Raw genomic sequence first — 20,488 nt, forward strand, 5'->3', positions numbered from 1 at the left:
GGAAGTGGAAAACAAAGCCTGCTTTCAGGATCGCAAATGATCCAGACCCAGGGGACTTCCCGGAGGTGAAGGGACTTTCCGCAGTGCCCTTCCCGAGGCCGCACACAGGGACACGGCGGCACCCGGGCGCCTCCAGCCCGCTGCCCTGCTGAGGCCGGGCCGGCCGGCTCCGACTCTGCCACCGGCGCCCCACAGTTCTCAGTGACTCACGCCGGCCCCATCGGCCTCCCCCCGGCTCGCCCCGGCCCGCAGCCGGGCGCTCCCCGCCCCTTCCCCGCCATGCTGCGAGCACCCCCAGCCGCCCTGTCGCCTAGGAACCACACTCTAAAATGGCGGCCGCGGCCGACAGCGCCGGTGCGCAGGTGAGCGGGCCCGCGCGTCTCCCCTCGGCCGCCCCCGCTGTGAGCCGGGCCGGGCCCTGAGGCAAGTCTGAGAAATAAAAGTCTGGGAATAGAAGCCTTTCTCTTAAGCATAGCTGTCGAATGCTGTCACCGGGGTGTCTGTTTTTAAAGTAGGTGCACAGTTCCCATCTATACACCTAGCAGCTGCTTTCGTTCCACAAAATCCCCCAGTACGGAAGCTGACATTCCTGGCATTCCCATACAGCTGTTTTCCTCCAAATAGCATTTCTTTTCCTATCTGCAAATTTTGTCCCAGTGGAAAGAAAAACGTGACCACTTGTTCAGGATTTTCACCTACCTGACAGTGCTGGTGAGGTTGTGGCAAACAGCCCCCACCCAGACGTCAGCTGTGGTGAATAAACGGCCGGCGCATGGTACAGGTCCCACAAGAGCATTGCTTGCCGTGTTGGGAAAGCACTGCCTGTCCAAACCACTTGCAAGTGCACCCAAAGGTATTTACGTATGTTCAGTAAGTCCAGAACAGTCTGGAGTCTGTGCGGCCAAGGCAGGCTCCTCTGAACATACCTGTCAGTACTTCTGAACCATTTTGGTCTTGCAAAATTGTATCACTTTCATGTTTTAAGCAAGGGTGATCTGGAGGATGTTGAGTATTCTGGTAGATGTTACACCTTTCATCAAGAAACAGTGATTGATAAATTCCATATCCATAAATGTAAGATAAGCAGTTTTCCCAGTTGATCACTGGGGTTGGTTGACGTAAGTGAGAAGCCCAGTCAGCATACATGCCTTTTTGCCCTCGTATCTATGAACCACGATTCTCACAGGAAAAGAAAACTAGAGTAAGCCTAACATAATTGTTGGAGTATTTTCATCAATTTAAAATAGAAATTGTTAATTTGGTATCACTGCACCTCTGTCTTAGACTGTACTTTGTTTGCAAGGTACTGTGGTGAATATATTAATTTTGACATGTATATTAATATAGGTGTTTGTTGAATATGCATGTTTAATTGTAATGAATATGTAATTATACAGTATATTATGCTCACACATGTACCATATACTGTCAGGCAGTAGAAAAACACCTGAAGATCTGTGGCTTTAAGAGGAATGTGGATGTCTTAGTATTGTATCTGGCGGGACAGTAAGTAAAATATGTTTCTATGTTTGGCTTCTACTAAAACTAGAACACGTAGTATATGGTAACCTTTCATAGTACTATGTGTAGTCTCTGAACATCATTTATATGTGAAAATCATATTTATTCCTAATAATTCATATTTATACCTAGTACATACATGTTGTGTAAGAAGAAATGGAGAAGATATGCTGACATGTATAGCTAAACTATACTCACAGTTATGTGGTTGACTGCCTCAGCCCTAGGTATACAGTCCTCCTCTAGCAACCCAGAATTGCTTGAGGGTCTGCAAGTTCGTAGCAGTTTTGCATGAATGTCTACCTAAGAGAGTGGAGAAGTCAGGTTTAATGGGCTGATCTCTGCCTGTTCTAACTGGCTTGGAAAGCTGAGCGGAAAGAGTATCAGGAAGGCAAACAAAAAAAACACAGGACCTGCCCAGTCTGAGAACTGCCAAATTTCTGTTCTCCCTGAAGACATCTGTTTCTGCAATTGTAGAACGGCTTGCTAAAGCCTTTGAAAGTACCTGCACCTCTACTGTAAGGATTGGCAGGAAACAGGGCAGCATGAAGTGAGTACACGTGAGAGCACTTGCTTGGGGCTGGCAATGCTGATCAGAGAGCTGATCTCTGCGAGTTTACGAAGTGACTGGAGATAGAGAGCAGGTGAGAAGGAGAGGAAGGGAAGAAACCATGCTAACTGAAGAAAGGCTGAAGCTTTCATGAGCTTGTGGGTGATCTAGGTTGATAATGGTATGTTTTAAGATGAACATACTGAGAGGCTAGCATAGAAGGATGGATACGTGACAGGGCATACTTCAAAGCTGTTTAAAAGCATACCTTGAATTTCTATGATTCTGGCCAGAGCATAATTCGTGTTGCATACCTGTCTGCAAGCTCACAACTGTATCTAGTGTTTGTACTGTTGATATCATATATATATAACAAAAGACAAAATTTTCAAGCTTCTACATCCTATGAATGCAAATAAAGGTGTTGAGATTTCAGTGTTGTCTAGCTTGTTTTTAGTAGGAATTAGGTGGTCTTGAAAATCTAAACGTGCCAGCCCATTAGTTACTCTATTTTTTTGACACATCTCCTGATTTATACCAAAAAAGAATTGCTGATTTGTGAAAAAGAAAATGTAAAGCACATAGTTACTGGCAAAATTACTGAAATACCTGTTTTGAAAAGATGAAAACATACAGAAAATTTAAGTAAGGAAAGAAATTAAAGAAAAAACAAAAGACGCATCTATATATTATTTAAACAATATGATAAAATTATTGTAATGCATGCATGTAAAAGAGGCAAAGCTGCATATGCAATCTTAATAGGCAGATTTTCTGATTTTAAATGCTTAAGTGAGTGCCTTCACTGGCGCTGGAATTCTTTTTGGCGTGGAATAAAAAGATCTGATCAGATGGCAGATAATAGAAGTGATCTATCTTCCCATGAAGTCACTTTGAGAAAGGTGATGCAAGCTGGCTGCTTTGATGATTGGGGAGAACTGAATTCTTTTATTCTATACCAATTTATACAAACCTTGAACCTCAGCCAATCTCAGTCTCGGAGCATGTCTCCTTACTGTTGATTTGCCATAATTTTCTGCTGGCTAAATGAAGGAGAAAGTGAAAAATATTTAATAATTAAAGTCAGTCCAAATAGATAGAATTAAATTATATTTTTAAACCGTTGCTATTAAAGGGACATGAAAAAATTACTTTTGGATACTGAAAGTTGTCATCCTAGGGAAACTGATTAACTTAGCAGTAGGTGGGAAAAGGGTCCTGGAGGCATCAGTTTGTAAGAGACACACAAAGTGTAGAAGGCATACAGAAATGGACAGGCTCTTTTAATATGTTAAAGGAATTACTCTCTACCTGGGGCAATTAAGTGTCCTAATACCAGGAAAAAAAAAAAAAAAAAAGAAAGAAAAAAAGCAGATCAAGGCTGGGAGACAGTCAAAGTGAGAATATTACTAAGGAGGGAGTGAAGAGAATTTAAATTTAACCCTGTAAAATACAAATAAAATGGCAATGACAAAGAATATGAGGAAATTTAAGTTTCATAGTCTGAAAAATTGTTCGAGGGCATACAGGTAAAACTTGACAAAAGAATTAGAAAATGGTCAGTAAGAGCAATGTCCTATCAACATTCATGTCCTTATCTTTGCTAACTTGAGTAATATAGTTCTGGTTACTTGTGACAATATAAACAAGCGCATAAATAAATTTGTAGGGTTAGTTTTTAGGGATTATTTGAGGAAACCTAGTAATCAGTTTAGCAAAGAAGCAGCACTGGATTATCTAGTTTCCAGAAATATAGAATGAAACTACAGCACTTAGCTTTGTGTGGATTGCTCTCAATAGCTTTTTTTTTTTTTTTTTTTTTTTTTTTTTTTTTTTTTTTAATGCAAGATCAGAAAAGGTGTCCACCGTTGCTTTGTCCTATGTCTGGAGAGTGTCTGAAAAGAATAACATGGGAAACCGGAGATTAGGCTTCCTAGCTGGAACATACACAGATGAGTTTAGGCTGATGATGTGACGTTAATACTTACTGATCCTAATAATTCCTTCTGAAACACTAACACTAGTCCTGCAGTATGTTCCAAATCTACGAGAAGTTTTATTATGTTGATTTAAAAAAACATAATTTAAAGGTCATCTGTAATTGTTCTAGAGAAAATCAAGAATATTTGTTTAAAGCAATGAAAAATAAGGAAGAAAAATAGTGAAAATTACTCATCAATTCAACTCATTCTCATATTTTTTACTTGTTTATTGTGTTTAGAATGCTTACAGTGTCTCTACCATCTTGTTCTATGTCTTTCTCTGCTACAATTTCTATAGAATTGTGGCTTTTTAGTGTTTTTAGAATGTTATTTATCAACAAACTGTTTATAAAATGATTGAGCAACATTCAAGTTAAGCAATTTGTTATATGTTTTCTTCCACCAGAGGACTAGGAAGTATCCCGAGTCTGTCACGGTTTCATAGATTAAGGTACCTCTGGATTAATAACAATAAGGTAATAAGACACTCCTTTAAAAAGCAGAATGATGCATTATTTGCTAAGATAAAATATAACTTCCAGTTTAATAGATTATTTCAAATTTCTGAGAAATTTAACTGATTTAAAGATGACAGTTTTGAATAAACATAGTATTTCATTAATCATTATAGAATATAAAATAATATGTTTTCCTTTAGATTCAGATCACATTTATAAATTTTGTGAATTTAAGAAGAATTCAAGAATTTTTGTACCTGTGCTGTAACAATGGAAAGAAAGATTGAGTACATTTGGAATTAGGTTTTTAGAAAAATTGTCTGGTAACATAATCTGAGGTCTAGGATAGCAGTTTCCAGCAGAACTCATGGCAAGTATATCACTTTGGTGGGCAGCTCTTGGAGCAGACTAAGGGGTGATAAGACTAACATATTCTTACAACAGTTTCTGGTCTTCCTCGTGTTTCAGGAAAGGAGCTAACTGCAAGCGATGTGTGGCTGTTTCGTTATGCCCTTTTGGGAGGTGCAAGTTTGTTTCATTGCAGGCTGGTAGCCTAGGGGAGACCTCTCTTCGCCCTCCCGCACACAGAGATTTGCTTCTCTTCGTACACAGAAGGTCACCTTGCAATGCTGGTGTTGAAAGGATCTCCTGTCAGCCTGCAGGCCATAATGTCACCTAAGCATGTTCGATTTGAGAGATGTCCAGGCCAGCGGTTAGAGTATGACATTCAGAGCTACATTAAAATCTGTTCTGTTTCCAATGTGCTGTCTGGTCCCCAGTCAGTTACTCAGCCCATGTACCTTACTTTCTTCATTTGTGCAAATTCAGATTATATTACCCATTATGTGCTAGGGGTTTTGAGACAAATGCTCTGTAAAAATCTGTGGCACAAGTCTAAGCACATAATATTTTACACTAAATCAACTACTTGACCATACAGTTACCTGGTTTAGAAATCTCCACGTACGTAGCCGAACATTATTATATCCCTTAACAAATCCAAACTTTCACCAGTAGCCAGTGATAATTAAAAATAAAACACAGTAATTTCTACCCTGCTCTTAAATATCTTAATGTACAATGGTTTACATGACTTTCATATTGGACTGAGGTTCTTAGAACACCAGAAGTTCTTGCTCAGATAAGTAAGTAGTTCTGTGAGCAGCAGAAAAAAAATAAATTTACGTTCCATATCATTTAGGAGTGTATGAATATCTGCTGCCCCAGGCTAACAATAATTACATAGCATCTTATGTTGACTTTATTGAAAGACCTATGGTTATCGAACTGTTTCCAAAAAAGGTAAAAATATGGATACATGAAGAGACTGCACTGAAAAGGCTGCACTAAAACCACAGGGATAAGGCTTTCCCTATTATTTATAAAGGACACTGAAGAATAAGAAATGGCCTGATGATCAAGAACTTGCTGATCAGTAAAAGATAAATGAATCTGATTTTTGCATCTCCCTTTCCTACTTAAGCAGTAATAAACAAACAAACAAAACTCTACAGGCTCTATAACCTGTGTGGAAATGTCATTTACAGTCACCTGTCAACCCTGATGACTTGTTGGGTTTTCTTACAGGATGTCTCAGCTAAATGCTCCAATAAAAGGAGCATGTTTTTCTGAACCTGGAAGAGCTGTTTTTTTTTTTTTTTTTTTTTTTTTTTTTTTTTCCTTTAAAAAGGCATCACAATAATTTTATTTCCAAGAAGTGAAGTTCAAAGTTCTCTATCTCAAAGATAGAGAAATGTCGCTGGTAAAGGTAGGTACATAATGGTCTTATACTGCACAAGAAATGATGATTGTGAAAAATACTGTTTTTTATTTTTAGAATTTTCTTTTCACAGAATCAGGTTTTTCTGATCAGGTGCAGCAAGACTCATTAAGTGGTATTGTTTTGAACTATAAAGTATCTTTTCTCCTAGAATTTCAGAGAACTGTATGAAAGGGGCAAGCCTCCACCTTATTCTCTGCCTTCCAACTTTCATTTATTGTTAGTACATGGAGTAAAGCATATTTATCTTAAAGTCAGTGGCACAATTCAAAGACTGAAATCCTTTTCCCACTAACAAATTACTTTGCATCATACCAATTAAAGTAGTATCAGCAACAGAATTCTGTTTGCAGTTCTTGTACTTAAGCTATTGGATAAATAGCAATGCATCGTTAGTACTCCCAGTTCTTGGTTATTATAATGTTCAGCTCGGTATCCCATTTCATATACTTTACATCCAAGTCAAGACAAGACTAGCACGGAGCTCCTCAGAGTAAGAGCTGAGATTTCATAGAGACTGAAGATAACTCTTGATTAGGAATATACCCATAAGACAAATTTTGCTGTAACTGTTATTTATTATGTAATTTTTGGAAATTTAGAGCAAATATGTGCTATTCAGATCTGCTGGTGCAGAAATAATTTTTGAAATTAGGTGTTGTATCTATTCCTAGCATATTTTAGAAGTATTCTTAAATCAATATAGAAACATCCTGCAAGGGTGTTCACATAAAAAAAAGGTATTTTGAATCTGAACAGAACTAAAACAAAATTTGAAGGCCAGTAATTTCAGTGAAATCTATTCCCCAAAACAAATGTTAAATTTGTAGTTGAAAAGATTATGTAAGACTATTTTATATGTGTTTACCATGTGTAATTAGTTTCAGCAATTAGTTTCTAATGAAGTTTAATCTCTCAAGAGATACCTTAAACGAAGAGAGTCTTTCACCAAAATACTTAAAATTACCTATAATGCAATGCTTTCAAAGAGGCCATGTTTGCACTTCTCCAAAGTTAAATCTAGACTGACGTATAACAGTTTTCCTAACTCTCATTTCAGATCCAAGATTTGACTTTCTTAGTCAAAAACCATTGCTTGACAGAACTCTACCTCAACAATAATGAGGTCACAGATATATCAGGTACCAACATTCCCTTTTTAGGTTATTGAGCAAAGACCTACACATTCTTTTTGATTTATCAATCTTCAAAAATATGACTAGGGTGACTTAATGGTTGAAAATTCCTCCCATGTATGCATAAAATACATGTTAATTATTTTCCTAGAGATTTGATTTGTTCAGGTATACTTGAGGGGCAACTAGTTGATATTTAATGTCAAGTTTAGGCTTGGTATAAGGGAAAGAAGTATCATTTTGCTGGCCAATTACCTGTTACTATATAGTTATCATTTATCAATTTTGATCTATATCAAATATAATCAACATACCAGATACAAACAGTGTAGACAGCTTTAACAGGCTGTAAGTCTGTGTGTGAATGTTTATTTTTACTTCCGTTAAAACAACTGAAAATATAAGATGGTTTTGGCTAGTCTTTTTATGTGCAATCCCAATGTAACATCAATCAATTGTAAAACATTTTTGATCCAACGTGACTGTATTTCATATTCAAAATAAATATGCAAAATTCTTCTCACATCTGATTATTTGTAGTACCCTGGCTGAGCAGGTACTCCATAATTTGATTAGAAGTACGTTTTGAGAGCCATGTATGTTTAAGTGATGAAAAACTGGTAGCAGTGCTGACAAACATAACATAAAATAAAAGAGCAATAAATTAATAAGTTGTCCCACTTGTAATATAGTCATAAATATTCTGCTGTTTCTTCATATTTGTAACATTCAGAAGTATTCTGCAAATTTAATGCAAGGTTTTTCTTTAAAAATTCCATCTTTTTCTTTAAAAATTGTCTTATACATTTATTTCAGTTTTGCTTGCTCTTGTAAAGTGGCTGCAACAGACTAGTATATTTGTGAATGGAGAGATCATAGCATATTAAAAAAATGAGCATTTTAAACATTTTAAATGCTAATATTTTACCTTTCTCTGTCCCTATAAAATGTTGGGATGGAGAAATGGTGCTGATTAATTTCTGCAAGGTTTTGGGGGAAATGAATCTTTGAAGGCAAGAAACATAAAAGAAGAGGAGACAATGTAGAAAGTACTAAAATATAGGTAACAGAAGGGCAGGTATCATTGATAGAGAAATGTGGATGGGAAGAACTTTACAGAAACAGTCTAAATTTGAGTGGAGTGAGGATGTGAAGATGTAATCTGGGTCAGTCACAACAGTATTTAGGAGTAACATTTTCATATGTTAATAATTATTTGAAATTGGGCTATTTTCTAAAACACATAGTGTTTTTTGTGAGGCAAAAGGAAGGGAAGGGGAACTGATCAAAAATTACTGTGATATGTTAGGAAGGAAGGAAGGAAAAATGGAGAGAGGGAAAAAGGGAGGAGGAAGGAAGGAAAGGAGGAAGAGGAGTGAAGGAAGGCAAGAGGATGCTGGTGAAGTGAGGGTGATGGGGACAATTGAAAGGAACTGAAATAAAAAAAAGAATTATGTGTTCAAATGACATGAATAGAAAAGGTAAAAGGGACGTTGAAATCCGATACCTAAAACAGCTGTTTAATGATCTCATGTTACAAAAAAGGCAGGTATGGCCGGACAAATAGAATATCAAACTCAGAATGCAGCATTATAAAACAGTATCTAATCAAGGCAATCAGATGATATGGTGAGAATAATTAATAAGTTTTTATTTTATTTCAGGTGCTCTGAAACACTTGTGTGCGTTACAGATTCTGCTGCTTCACAACAACCAGTTAAAAAACCTGGGCAAAACAGTAGAGGAATTAAAAGGAATGATAAGCTTGCAGACCCTAAGTAATACCATCTTTTTATTTTGCAGAACAGTGAACAGTAGTTTGTTAGTGTATCTTATCAGGATCTTTGTTGCCTATTTCTACATCATTCGCCAATACTCTTTGAACCTAATGACCAAATTCAATTAAATTTGACAGAAGAATCTTTACGATGTAGGAAATTGCACAGAGAGTACCTCCAGTGATAAAAAAACTGCCAAAAGAGTTCAACTGTTGCTGCTGTCTGGCTGCTGTCTAGCCAATCTGCTGGTTGCGTAGCTTGGAAGCAGTTAAAGCAATTTACTGCTACATATTATTAAGGGGACATGTGAGTACAATGAGGGCATCAGAGAGCTGAAGAGTGCTGAGAAACTGGTATTATTGCTGTTGAGAATGAGTGAGGTTATAGGTTCATGGAAGCCAAATTCCTGGCTTCATTAATTCTGTTGCTCACAGAACTTATTTTCTGCCTCTTTTTGGCATACTTGATGGATTTCTAGAGTCTAAGAGTATATACACTTTAAATATTAAATATTAACTGTTAACTAGCATAATTTTTGATATACTGGTGGAAATGAAAGTAGCATAGGCTCTGATATTTCAAATTACACTGTACAAGACAGTGCTGGCGCCATGAAGTTGCAATGTAAGAAATAGCCTCCAGGGAAGTAGAATTATATGCTATTAACTTGCTGAAAGCGAAAGTATAAGCAGTCTTTTTCAATGGTTCCTAAAAAAATGTCATCATAGATCATACCAAACTCTTAGAACTTTGAGAAAACAGGAAACTAATTTTATGTCTTAGGAACATAATTAATGGAGGTGAACATCATCAAGCCATACCTTATGCATTCAAAACCGAATATCTCATGGCAGGAAAGGAAAATATGGCTTGAAAAGTATATTTTTAATTGAATTTGAAACTACGCCAAAAATTCAAAAACAAATCAAGTGTTTAGGAGGACAACATGCCAATCATATTATTGTAAGTTTTTTCATTATGTGTAAGTTTTTTCATTCTGTGCAAGATTTAAAAATAGACTATTTAAAATTGCAGTTGTTTGAAGTGATTAGGAAAAGTCTGGACAGACATCCTATGTATGAATAGTGCTGTCACTTGAATTTAATGTTATAGCTCTACCAATTAGCAAGGAGCTTCAACAAGCACAGGCAGTTTGTTGTGCTTCTTGCAACTATCTGTGGGAAATAAAGAGAAACAGCAGATAGTTAAAGTGCTGTTGAGTTATTATGTATGGCAGTCACAAAGACATAGTGAAAATGGGATGCATATTGGATGGCCATCATCATAGAAAAGTAAGTATCTGAGAGAACTATGAAAAAGAATATGTGGAACATGTTAATCTGCATTGATAAAAAAATCTTCAGTTCAGGAATATGAGAGTAAATGCTAATCAGTGGAGGAAACATAGTATGCTTTACAGTAATTCCTTGCTGAACTTTAAAGTTATGAAAAAAATGGCAATATGTTTGTTTTAAAGAAAATTCTTGATAAGGAGGTTCCAAATTAGCAAATTTATTATTTAATAAAATTTATTATCATATTTGAAGCAAATGACAGCAGTAAATGAGCAAAATACATTTCAAAATAGATATTTAAGCATTACCATATCTATTTGCAATATTCAGAAATGCAAAATGGGTGCAGAATTTATGCTGTGTAGCTTTGAGAAGGCCTGTGCCCATAGTTCACCTTTATAAAATAAAAATTATTTTAGGAATGGGAGGGTTATTATTGTTGCAAGGTAGTATACTATTTTATTGCTGGACAGTCCAACGAACAAAAGTCTTTGTTAACCTTCAACAGATCTCTGGATGCAGAGATCTGTTCATTATTGAATAACTCTTGTGAGCATTAGAACTACTAAAGATTGGGCATTCTAATATGCCATGATTGTTCACTTCGGAACTAACATCCAGCTGCCAAAATGTTGCACTTCCTTAAGGCTCTCTTGTGATATTTAGTCATTGCCTTGCATCAGATTTGGAGCATAACACCATCCATTGTGGAAGACGCTCATCTTCTAAAGATTTACTGGATGAGTTACTTGCAACTGCAGACTTTTGGGAGATAGAGAGGTTTTCTTTATGGGCTCACTTTGTGCTCACATTTGCCTTTTGGAAAGCAAGATTTTTGTTATGTACTCTGTAAATAACCTCAACTGATTTATTATCCACAAGTGATAAAACCTTGCTGTACTCCTTGGAAACCTTTTTTTGCTCTGCACTGTGTTTCTATCACAATAGTTCCTTTCTGCCCCATGTGGGATAAGCACACTATTTTCCTACATTCTGAATTGAGAAAACAGAGAAAAGTGGAGAAAGAAAGCATTATACCTAATTTGTAGAAGTAAAATTAAATGACTTTCACTAGAAAGCAGATTGTGGAACCAAGGATTGATCCCAGATGTTTTGTAAAATAAGACCATCTTGATCCATACAGTGATTGGATTTACTTTAAGAACCAGAAGTTAAAAAACTCATATACTCTAAAACAAAACCACAAATCAGAGTGTTGCTGAGCAGGGATGTGCTCCAGGTAATATCCAGGCTCAAAAGTGCTTAGTATTGACTCCTATGCCTTGGAAAAATCTTTCTTGACAAGAATCTTCATTCTATACCAGTACTGCTTGAAATGCCAACCTTACCTGCTCTTAGTCTTCTTTCTGAAGCATTTTTTTTCTCTCTTGAATTCTAGCACATAGTTTCTTGACTCAAGAGCAGACTTATCAGATATATAATTAGTATTTCAGATTAACACTTTCTAGAAAAGTATGCATTGCTGTACTCATCAGTAAAAAAGAAACTTTCTTTTACTGCCACCTTGTGGCTCACTTAATACTTCTAAATATAATGAATGGCCTTTTGGAAAATTCATAGAAGAATTGAGATATTTTGTTAAATTCCCCTCTGAATACATCAACAGGCATTTTCTACATAGAAGATACCAAATGCCCATTCTGGACTTACTGAGCTCTCAAAATAACTGGTCAGTAGCATCAAACAAATGAACCTTCTTTGGCAGTCGTCCCTATCCTGAAGAACAGGGAATGATGTCTTGCAGCTTTTTAATCTGTTTAGAATATCTCCAGATTTTTTCTTCTCTCAGGATCTCTGGAATATCAGAGTCCCTCTTTGCTTCTGTAATGTCATCTTTCTCCCTTTCCCTCCTTAATTGCTGAAATTATATGTAACAAAGGATTTGTTGCCTAGAGCAAACATTAGCCACAACCACTCTTCAACAAGTCACCTTAGACCTTAATAAAGATTGTCAAAATTACTAATTTATGGAGATTTTCTTTCTGTAAAGATTTCTGTAATCTCCAAGTAGCAGCCTCCTAATTCTTTTTTCTTTGGTGTCCAAGAAGACACTCATTTAAGGAGAAAAATAGCTTTATGATTCAATGATTTTATGATTTAATTTAGAAAAACGTAAGTGCACTTTGGCTGTCTGTTCACAGATCCAGGAATAGGCCAGTCTCTATTTTAATCGACCTCTCATATCATTCACATGAACCGAACTGAACTGGCATTTAATCAAAGCAAACATTACATATCTCCTGGCAAAGCAGCAACACAGGATTGACATCTTCTCTGTGTTGCAAAAGTTTGGTTATTCAGATAATTGTGAACTTTAATGTAAGCATTCTAGTCAAGCTGCTAAGAGGCCTTTGGAACGTAGCACTGCGGGTCCCACTGAAAGTTAGTAGGACCCTAGTTCAAGGAACCTTAGGCCCTTTCAAATACTTTACTATAATCTATAGTGAGATAAATTTCTGGAGTCTTCAAATTCATCATTTGTCAAAATACCAGAAAACTGAGTATTTATGTTTTATATTGTGTCTACAGAATAAAAGCTTCATATCAGCTCTGATAAAGCGTTAGGTGTCCAAAAGCTCATCTGGTTTTAGTACCTCTCTCCCCCTACAAAATATAAAGGCCACTTCAAAGTTTCAGAGTGTAAGAAAGATGGCACTTTTACTCAAGTCTTGCCTCTGGTATTTTACAAACTGCAATAACCAATTCTTGCAGTCCGTGTTTAGTTGAGGAATTCTGCATGTGTAAAGACACTGTGCTTTGTTTACCTATATGAAAATATTTTGAATTTAATAGTATTTAGTACAAAATCTTTGACTACCAGTGATCTTTGATTTTTCAGTCTTGCTAAGATAGATTTTTTTTAATAAACTTTGCAGACCTATTCCATAACCCTCTGGCACAAGATCCAGGCTACCGGCTTTATGTGATATACTTCCTTCCTTCAGTACAGCTCCTTGACAGGAAACGTAAGGATTGCTTTCCTCTTTTCACAAACTGTTGACATTTTCTAATCAGTGTGGAAAAATAGGTGACTTTTAATCCTGTCTGTTCTTACACTTGCACTTGCTGATGTGGCAAATGATCTAATGAACTGGTACCTGTTCTTTGCTCTATTGTTTGTCATGTAGGTAGAGTCTGTATGACATAAACAGTTTACTTGGAATGGTTTCTCTCTTTTTCTATTTAAATTGTGTGTATTTGTCTTATAGTCAATATAGTTTTAGGTAAGAGAGATTAAAGCCTGTGCTCAGAAATATGTTTCCTATGATTTTGCATTCGTATTGATGTATTCACGTGAGTGAACCTGTTTACTTATCTAAGTAAGTAAACTTACCACAGATAATGTGCTCAGATGTTTACATGTTTTTGTACAATTTAAGTAAGTATATGCACATTTCTTGATAATGTCCATGCTGATCAAGTTGTCAAATACAAAACTTCATAAATCATTAGGAAATATTTCACAACTTCTCCGCTGTAAAAACTACAGAAAAAAAAAATCATTTTCATAATAGCCAGAGGATAAATCATCCAATCAATAAGCATAACCACACTGGAGCCTGAAAATCAGCTTTGGTGATTTTGTCTTTGGTGTTTGAAGTGCTATGTTATATGCAGGTGGACAGCACATTACTGGGCAGCACTGATAAAGGTACTGAGATTGTTATCCTAGCTATATCTCATGGGAAAAGAGTGAGGAGAAACAAAGTCCTCCTGGAAACTTTTTTTTCCCAGGGGAAGGCTCAGGGCGTGGGGGAGGAGAAAGGCCCAGGGGAGGATCTGGCGCTGGATGGAGAAAGGCTACCGCAGGCTGGGAGCAGGTGCTGGAAGGGGCCCTGCTCCTGCCGGGAAGAGCAGCTGCGGCACAGGCCACCCTGTACGAGGAGCTGCGAGATCCGACCGCGTGGCCATTGGCCCAGGCGTGTACTTTGTGTATGGACAAGTGTAGTGCCTCTCTGGTGTACCTCCACTCTCTTGAGTATTCCCTCGGGTACTCTACCCTTACTAGCATTATTAGCATTTCTATCAGACTATTTTCCTTGTGATTTTTTTTTTTTTTTTTTTGGTTAGAGAGAGATGACTGAAGGTTAATCTGCTGAAAAAAAATTTTTTACATTTACAGGTCTAGAAATATTTCCATAAATTTTCCTGAACTTAGTCTTTTAAATACGGTTATATTATAATCAGCCCCAGATTAAAACTTTAGGCATTAATTTGTATCAAGTTGTACTCTTAACTTCCATTTAGTGAACTATTTCTCTAGCACTACAAAGCTGCTTCACCATCTGTGGAATGCTACCCCAGTATAGTCCTGGCTGTCTCCTTTACACAGGACACATGCTCACACTTCTGTTACCTGCAGGCGTGACTACTGCAGTTCCTTTCTAATTGGTCCCCTAGATACCATGATTTAAAAAAAAACGTGAATTTAGAATGCTACTGCCAAAGTTATTGGTTCTAATCCTTTAGCTCGCTTTTATTTCATGTCTGCAGTACTAGATTAATATGCAGGTCACATTAACAGTGTCAAAAATCTCCTGTTTGACTTACAGTCGCAAACTCTTTGTTTGAAGTTATTTTTGAATCCAGGTGCAAAAAAGGAAAATAAGAAACTTTTATTTTGATTGCACTCCTACAGTTTTCTCTGTAATTAAGCAGTGGAAATTGAATTGACCTTGAACGAGATTTACTCTGCATACAAAAATATAGGAGTCTTTACTCCATTCTGTAATAGATCTCCTTTAAATTGCATGAAGAGTCTTGGTTTCTAGTTTCTTCATTTAAAACTTCTGATCCTATTGCAGCCAAAAGAAAAAGTTTATTTTACTGGACAGGACTTCACTCTTAAACCAGAGGAGGTATCACTCCATGTTTCCATTCTGAATCATTGTGGAATTATGCAGATTTACCTCCTCGTCATTATAAAACTGCACAAAAAAAGTGAATCACCTTCTGCATGCAAACAGATGATTAATAACAAACTGTGAAGTTGGTGGAAAAAAATAAAATTATTATATCTCTTTTTATAGCAGTTACACAAAGAGAAAGGGAGTCAGCACTGCATGTCTACAACCATGAAAGATCTTGTGTTGTGCACTCAATAGCTTTTGGAAAGAGGCTAAATACACCACTGGTGACTAAAACAGGATCTAACAGATGCACCCAGCCAGCCAGAAGATTGATGATACCTTCAGGTATTTATAATAGAGTGGTTCAAACTAGAAGTGGTAATTTTCATTCACCTGGTAAAAGTTATTAGCTTAGTAATAAAAAATAAGTGCATTAGAAACTCAACAAAACTGCTTCATATTTAGAGTAAGTAGTAGTAGCAACAGCCAATAAATGAAACCTTTTTCCTAAAACTGTATTATGGCAAATAAGTTCTAGTCATTCCCTGTAGCTACAAGAGTTGTTTTTAAAGAGAGCTGAACAAACAGATTTTTTTTTCAAAATATATTCTTGTGTTTAATTTTTTGCTCTTTTATTTAAATAAAAATATTTCAGCAAACTCTGAAATAGTGTCTATTTCAGACAGACTAGCATCATAGAATTTTGGTGCCCTCTAGTGCTTTTATAAACTAATCTCCTAAAGAAAAGCTTTTCTTCTAAACAGTGTTGTAAAATTTGTATATCTTGCCTAGTGTTGTGAACAGATTCCTCTTTATACTTTCCAGGCTGAAGAATATTTTTAATAAAGTTTGATAGTAGCATTTTGCTTTAGGGCTTCTTATAATGTAATTTAATTTATAGAGTTCTAAAAACATTCACATCTGTAACACAGCGTGGTCCTGACGCAAGAAAGCGGGTGGATACTGTCTATAACCTTGTGACTAGTATCATGACAATACAGAAAAACCTTGACATTTCACCCAGTCTCATCTGCTTTGATGATGTTTTAAAGATAAGAAAAACAAAGCTGTTTTTCATAGCTGTTTTTCAGTCATAGAATGACTGAAATGGTAGCATTTTAAACAGGCAGTGTAGATGGGTTTTGGACATTTTAGTGAAGTGACTGAAAAGGCTTTTCATTGTACATTTCACAATAATCATCTTAGGAGCAGTGTATTTAACAATAATTTTGGAAAGGCTGGTAAAAAGGATACTTTAGTTATATTTAATATTTTTTTCTTGTTGATAACTATCAAAATACGTATATAGTTTACCTCTACCAGGCATTCATGCACACATTTAGACTACAGACATCATTTTTCTGTGACAAAAAATATGGAAACATTTGTCTAGGGAAAATAAAATACAAGAACTACATAAACAGTTGCAAGAAATTTTTCATAATTGGTGCAATAACCTTTTCAAAGAAGATCTTTGTTTCTATAGTAATTTAATGAAAAATGACCTTCTAATCATCTACAATTTTTCTGTTCATTTGAACAAGTAAGTTAGTATCAAGATTCTAAGTCTTAGCTAATCAAAAAAGCTGTACAAACATTAATCAGTGTCTTAATTTGAACTTCTTTATAGGTTGTACATTTGGAAATCACACAAATAAGTAAGTAAATTTTGGATCTTTTTTGTCGCTTTTGCATTTCACCAGCATTTACTTAATTTCCTCTTCCTTTACCTAACCCCCTACCCCTTAACTAGGAGAAAAAAAAATAGTAACGCTGACTTTTTGAAAAATATTTTGTCTTTTGTATTGCACATAGTTGCAACACTATACTGTTCTCATGAGACAACCTATCTATTGCTGTCTTAAAAAACACTTAATGTTGAAGGATGTTCCTCATCTGGAAGTGGTTAGAAAATGCTGTTTCTTTCATTTCTTTCATTAGCCGAAGTACTGATTAGTAGAAAAAGAATGCTTTAAGTAGGGGGAGCATCAGAATAATTGTTCTGTATTGTGGAAGAAGCATCTTTTTACTGACTGTTCAGGAATACATACCCTCCCTGAAAATATTACTGACCTGTAGCATGAAACTTCTAAGTCCATAGTTGATGTTACTTTCATTCTGTTAGGTTTTAAAATCATAGAAATAAATATAGAATTTTATTATCTCTGGCAGGATTGAGGAAGACTAAAGGTTGCATTTTAGTTCAGCAGAACATTTTCAGATGCAATCTTTGTAAGACGTACAAACTTAAGATATCAGGCTTATTTTTACTTTCTAACTTTACATATAAAAATATTTTTAGACTTCAAAGATGTAATAAAAACTTATGTGTGATGATTTCCTTTAACACTTTGATTTTATAAAGTTACTTTCAGTACAGCTCTTTACAGTCAGGCTAATTCATGATTAAAAATTAATTCTAGCTTACTCTCAGTGGCGTTAGCTATTGATACAACAGGTGTACAGCTTCTTTTCCATTTTGTATGTAGATACTTAGGCTTTGCAAGGTACCTGAGCATGTGACAAGGTGTAAGTACTGGAAGTATATTATACTTAGTGAAAATATTCATATTATGCTAGGTGCAGGTTTATATACCTTTATGAAATAAGTTCTTTTAAATTCAGGTTGTACTGTATCTGAGTTAAAAGTTTTCAGTCTAACCTGAAGTGTATCAGTTCTGCATTGATGTAAGCCTACCACTTTCTTTCCCAAACTGCAGCTATAGCAGGACACACGAACCACACAAGCTCACAGAGTTATGGATTCAGAGCTTGCAAAAGGAATATTTGCATGGTGACTATTTAGAAGTTCCACATTGAAACAAATTTTGCAGTTAGTTTTGTGATTTCCATTAAATACTTCTAAAAACCAGGACATTCAAAGTTAAAGTTCCTATTATAACAATGATATATTTCTTTATGCCAGTTTTATAGAAATATGTAATCACTGTGTACAACATTAACAATTTTTGTGAAAAATAAGCAATAAAAACGGCTAACATACCATCTTTTTACAAAATAATATTTTTAAGTCTTGTAAAACGCATTTTAAACAGTTTCTGGCATGATTAAAGATTTTTTTTCCTTCAAGTACTATGATTCTGCTCTTCTTCTGATTTTGTTTTTCTTTCTTAAATTGAGTAAGAGTGAAACAAAGGAAAACTTCAAAAAAATTGAAACTAAGTTTATGATTTCTAGCTTTACTTTCTACATAGAATACTTATAGTAAATTAGCTCTACAGTAGTATGGAAATATTCAAGTAATTTACATTCTTTTTGCAGAATTCCATTTGAGAACCCCGCAGATGCTGTTTTTCTAAGGGCAATGACAAGATCTGTAATGGAATTTTCCTTTGTTGACTGGAATAAAGTATCTACCTGTCAAGAAAGACGACTTGAAAACAAAGCAGAAGAGCCCCATGAAAAGCTGACAGTGAAATTTAGATAAGTGTTTTCTTCCTCAAGAAAAAATTTATTCGTCCATCTGGAGTGGATAGAAACCTGTTATATGAGTAAATATCTATGCAATACATGTACACGAAAGCTTGCATCCAATTAAATGAACTGCCAGCCAAAAAAAAAAAAAATAAAGTGTAACATTCCTTGTGTTTTCTGATATATAATATGCAGAGTTAAGAAAGTAAGAAAACAAATGATAAATGGTGGCAACATAATAAAGTTGCTTGAAATACAGTTCTTATCACAAATTAACAAAGCAAAACTGCAAGTTAATTTTTAAGAAATTAAGGATAAATAATTTCATTCTTCATGGTTTCTACTGGAGAATTAGACTTTTCCATCTTTTCCGTAATTACTTTTTCCATAATTACTGGAAGACCATGATTAGGGATCTCTAAGTCTTTACATCTCTGGGCTGAACAAACCAAATTCTTCCAAACATATGATCATCATGGTAGCCCTCTCTCCCTGGAATCTCTCTAGTTTTTCAGTGTCTCTCTTGAACTGGGTTGACCAAAACTGGATGCAGTTGCAGGAGTGGCCTAACAAGCACCAAGTAGTGGGAATAATTACACTTGGGGTCTGCTGACTGTAGGTGAACTGAACAATAGCACCATTTACCTTCCTTGCTGCTGGGGCACACTGCTGGCTCGTACTCACCTTGCTGACAGCCAGGACCCCAGGTCCTTTTCAGCAGAGACAGTCAGATCCCAGCCTGTACTGCCGCTTGAGATTATTCCATCCCAGGAACAGGACTTTGTCATTGTTAAACCTCATAATTCCTTTAATCTTTTTGGTATTGAGTCCTTCATTTTTGATTTCCACTTTCCTATTTTTCTTGCTCAAACTTCCATGCATTTTGTAAATCTTAAATCATCCTCATCTCAGCAGTTTTAAAAGTTAGATCAACACTTTGTTTTGTATTAGGTTTCAAGGATATTTAATTTCTCAAATTTACTCAGTCTACAGAGAAGCTGCACCAAACTAAGCTTCACCTAACATTTTTTTCTTAATAAGTTTCTCTCTAAATAACTAACCATTAGGGTCTAATAAGTATATGTAATCCCTAGTTTGTCTGACTTTTTTCAGCTCCAGCAGCTGAGCATGCTCATGGTGGGAGTCTATGATTTGGTAATTTTATAGCATCAATCTCACAATGCCACAGATTGCACATACACAGATTTCTGATGTCACTGTAGACATGGCAAAGACTGTATTTAAGAGAGTTTTCTCTGAAAGCAGACTGCACCCCACAGAATTTGGACCTAGACTGAGGCAGTAAAGAATGCCATTTCTGAGTAAATTCTCTTGATTTCAGAATTTTGGATCAAATTAGATGCAGAACATTTCTGGCCTGGAATATTTTTCTGCCTCTGTCTTCTTTTGATTAAAAAAATTGAAGTGAAATATAGAATTGTTTCAAAATTTTCTGCTCCGAGAACACTAAAATGCGATGCTTCATCATCAACAATTTTATTACAGATATTATTTAACAACTAATTTGACATTTTTCTCAATATAGATTTTGGGAAAAAATAACATGTTATAGGAGCAACATTGTAAAAGAATGTTAACAATACTACTTGTAATTCTTTTGAACATATGGGTGGGCTCAGAGAAGACAATAATGAGTGAGTTAATTTATCCATATATAATCT

The 20,488-nt window shown here is 35.7% G+C and overlaps 1 protein-coding gene across 1 annotated transcript; it reads left to right on the forward strand.

Annotated features, from left to right (window-relative positions):
• Positions 1-117: 117 nt before the first annotated feature.
• On the forward strand, positions 118-18,969 carry LRRC72 (leucine rich repeat containing 72). Its single transcript, XM_062567789.1, has 9 exons — positions 118-362; positions 1,433-1,506; positions 4,460-4,529; positions 7,352-7,433; positions 9,092-9,205; positions 13,398-13,487; positions 15,552-15,716; positions 17,002-17,029; positions 18,654-18,969. Exons 1-9 carry the CDS (start codon positions 330-332, stop codon positions 18,817-18,819), a joined length of 822 nt encoding a protein of 273 aa, XP_062423773.1. The 5' UTR covers positions 118-329; the 3' UTR covers positions 18,820-18,969.
• Positions 18,970-20,488: the final 1,519 nt, after the last annotated feature.

This window comes from Rhea pennata, chromosome 2 (assembly GCF_028389875.1).
Source record: "Rhea pennata isolate bPtePen1 chromosome 2, bPtePen1.pri, whole genome shotgun sequence".
Lineage (NCBI taxonomy): Eukaryota > Metazoa > Chordata > Aves > Rheiformes > Rheidae > Rhea > Rhea pennata.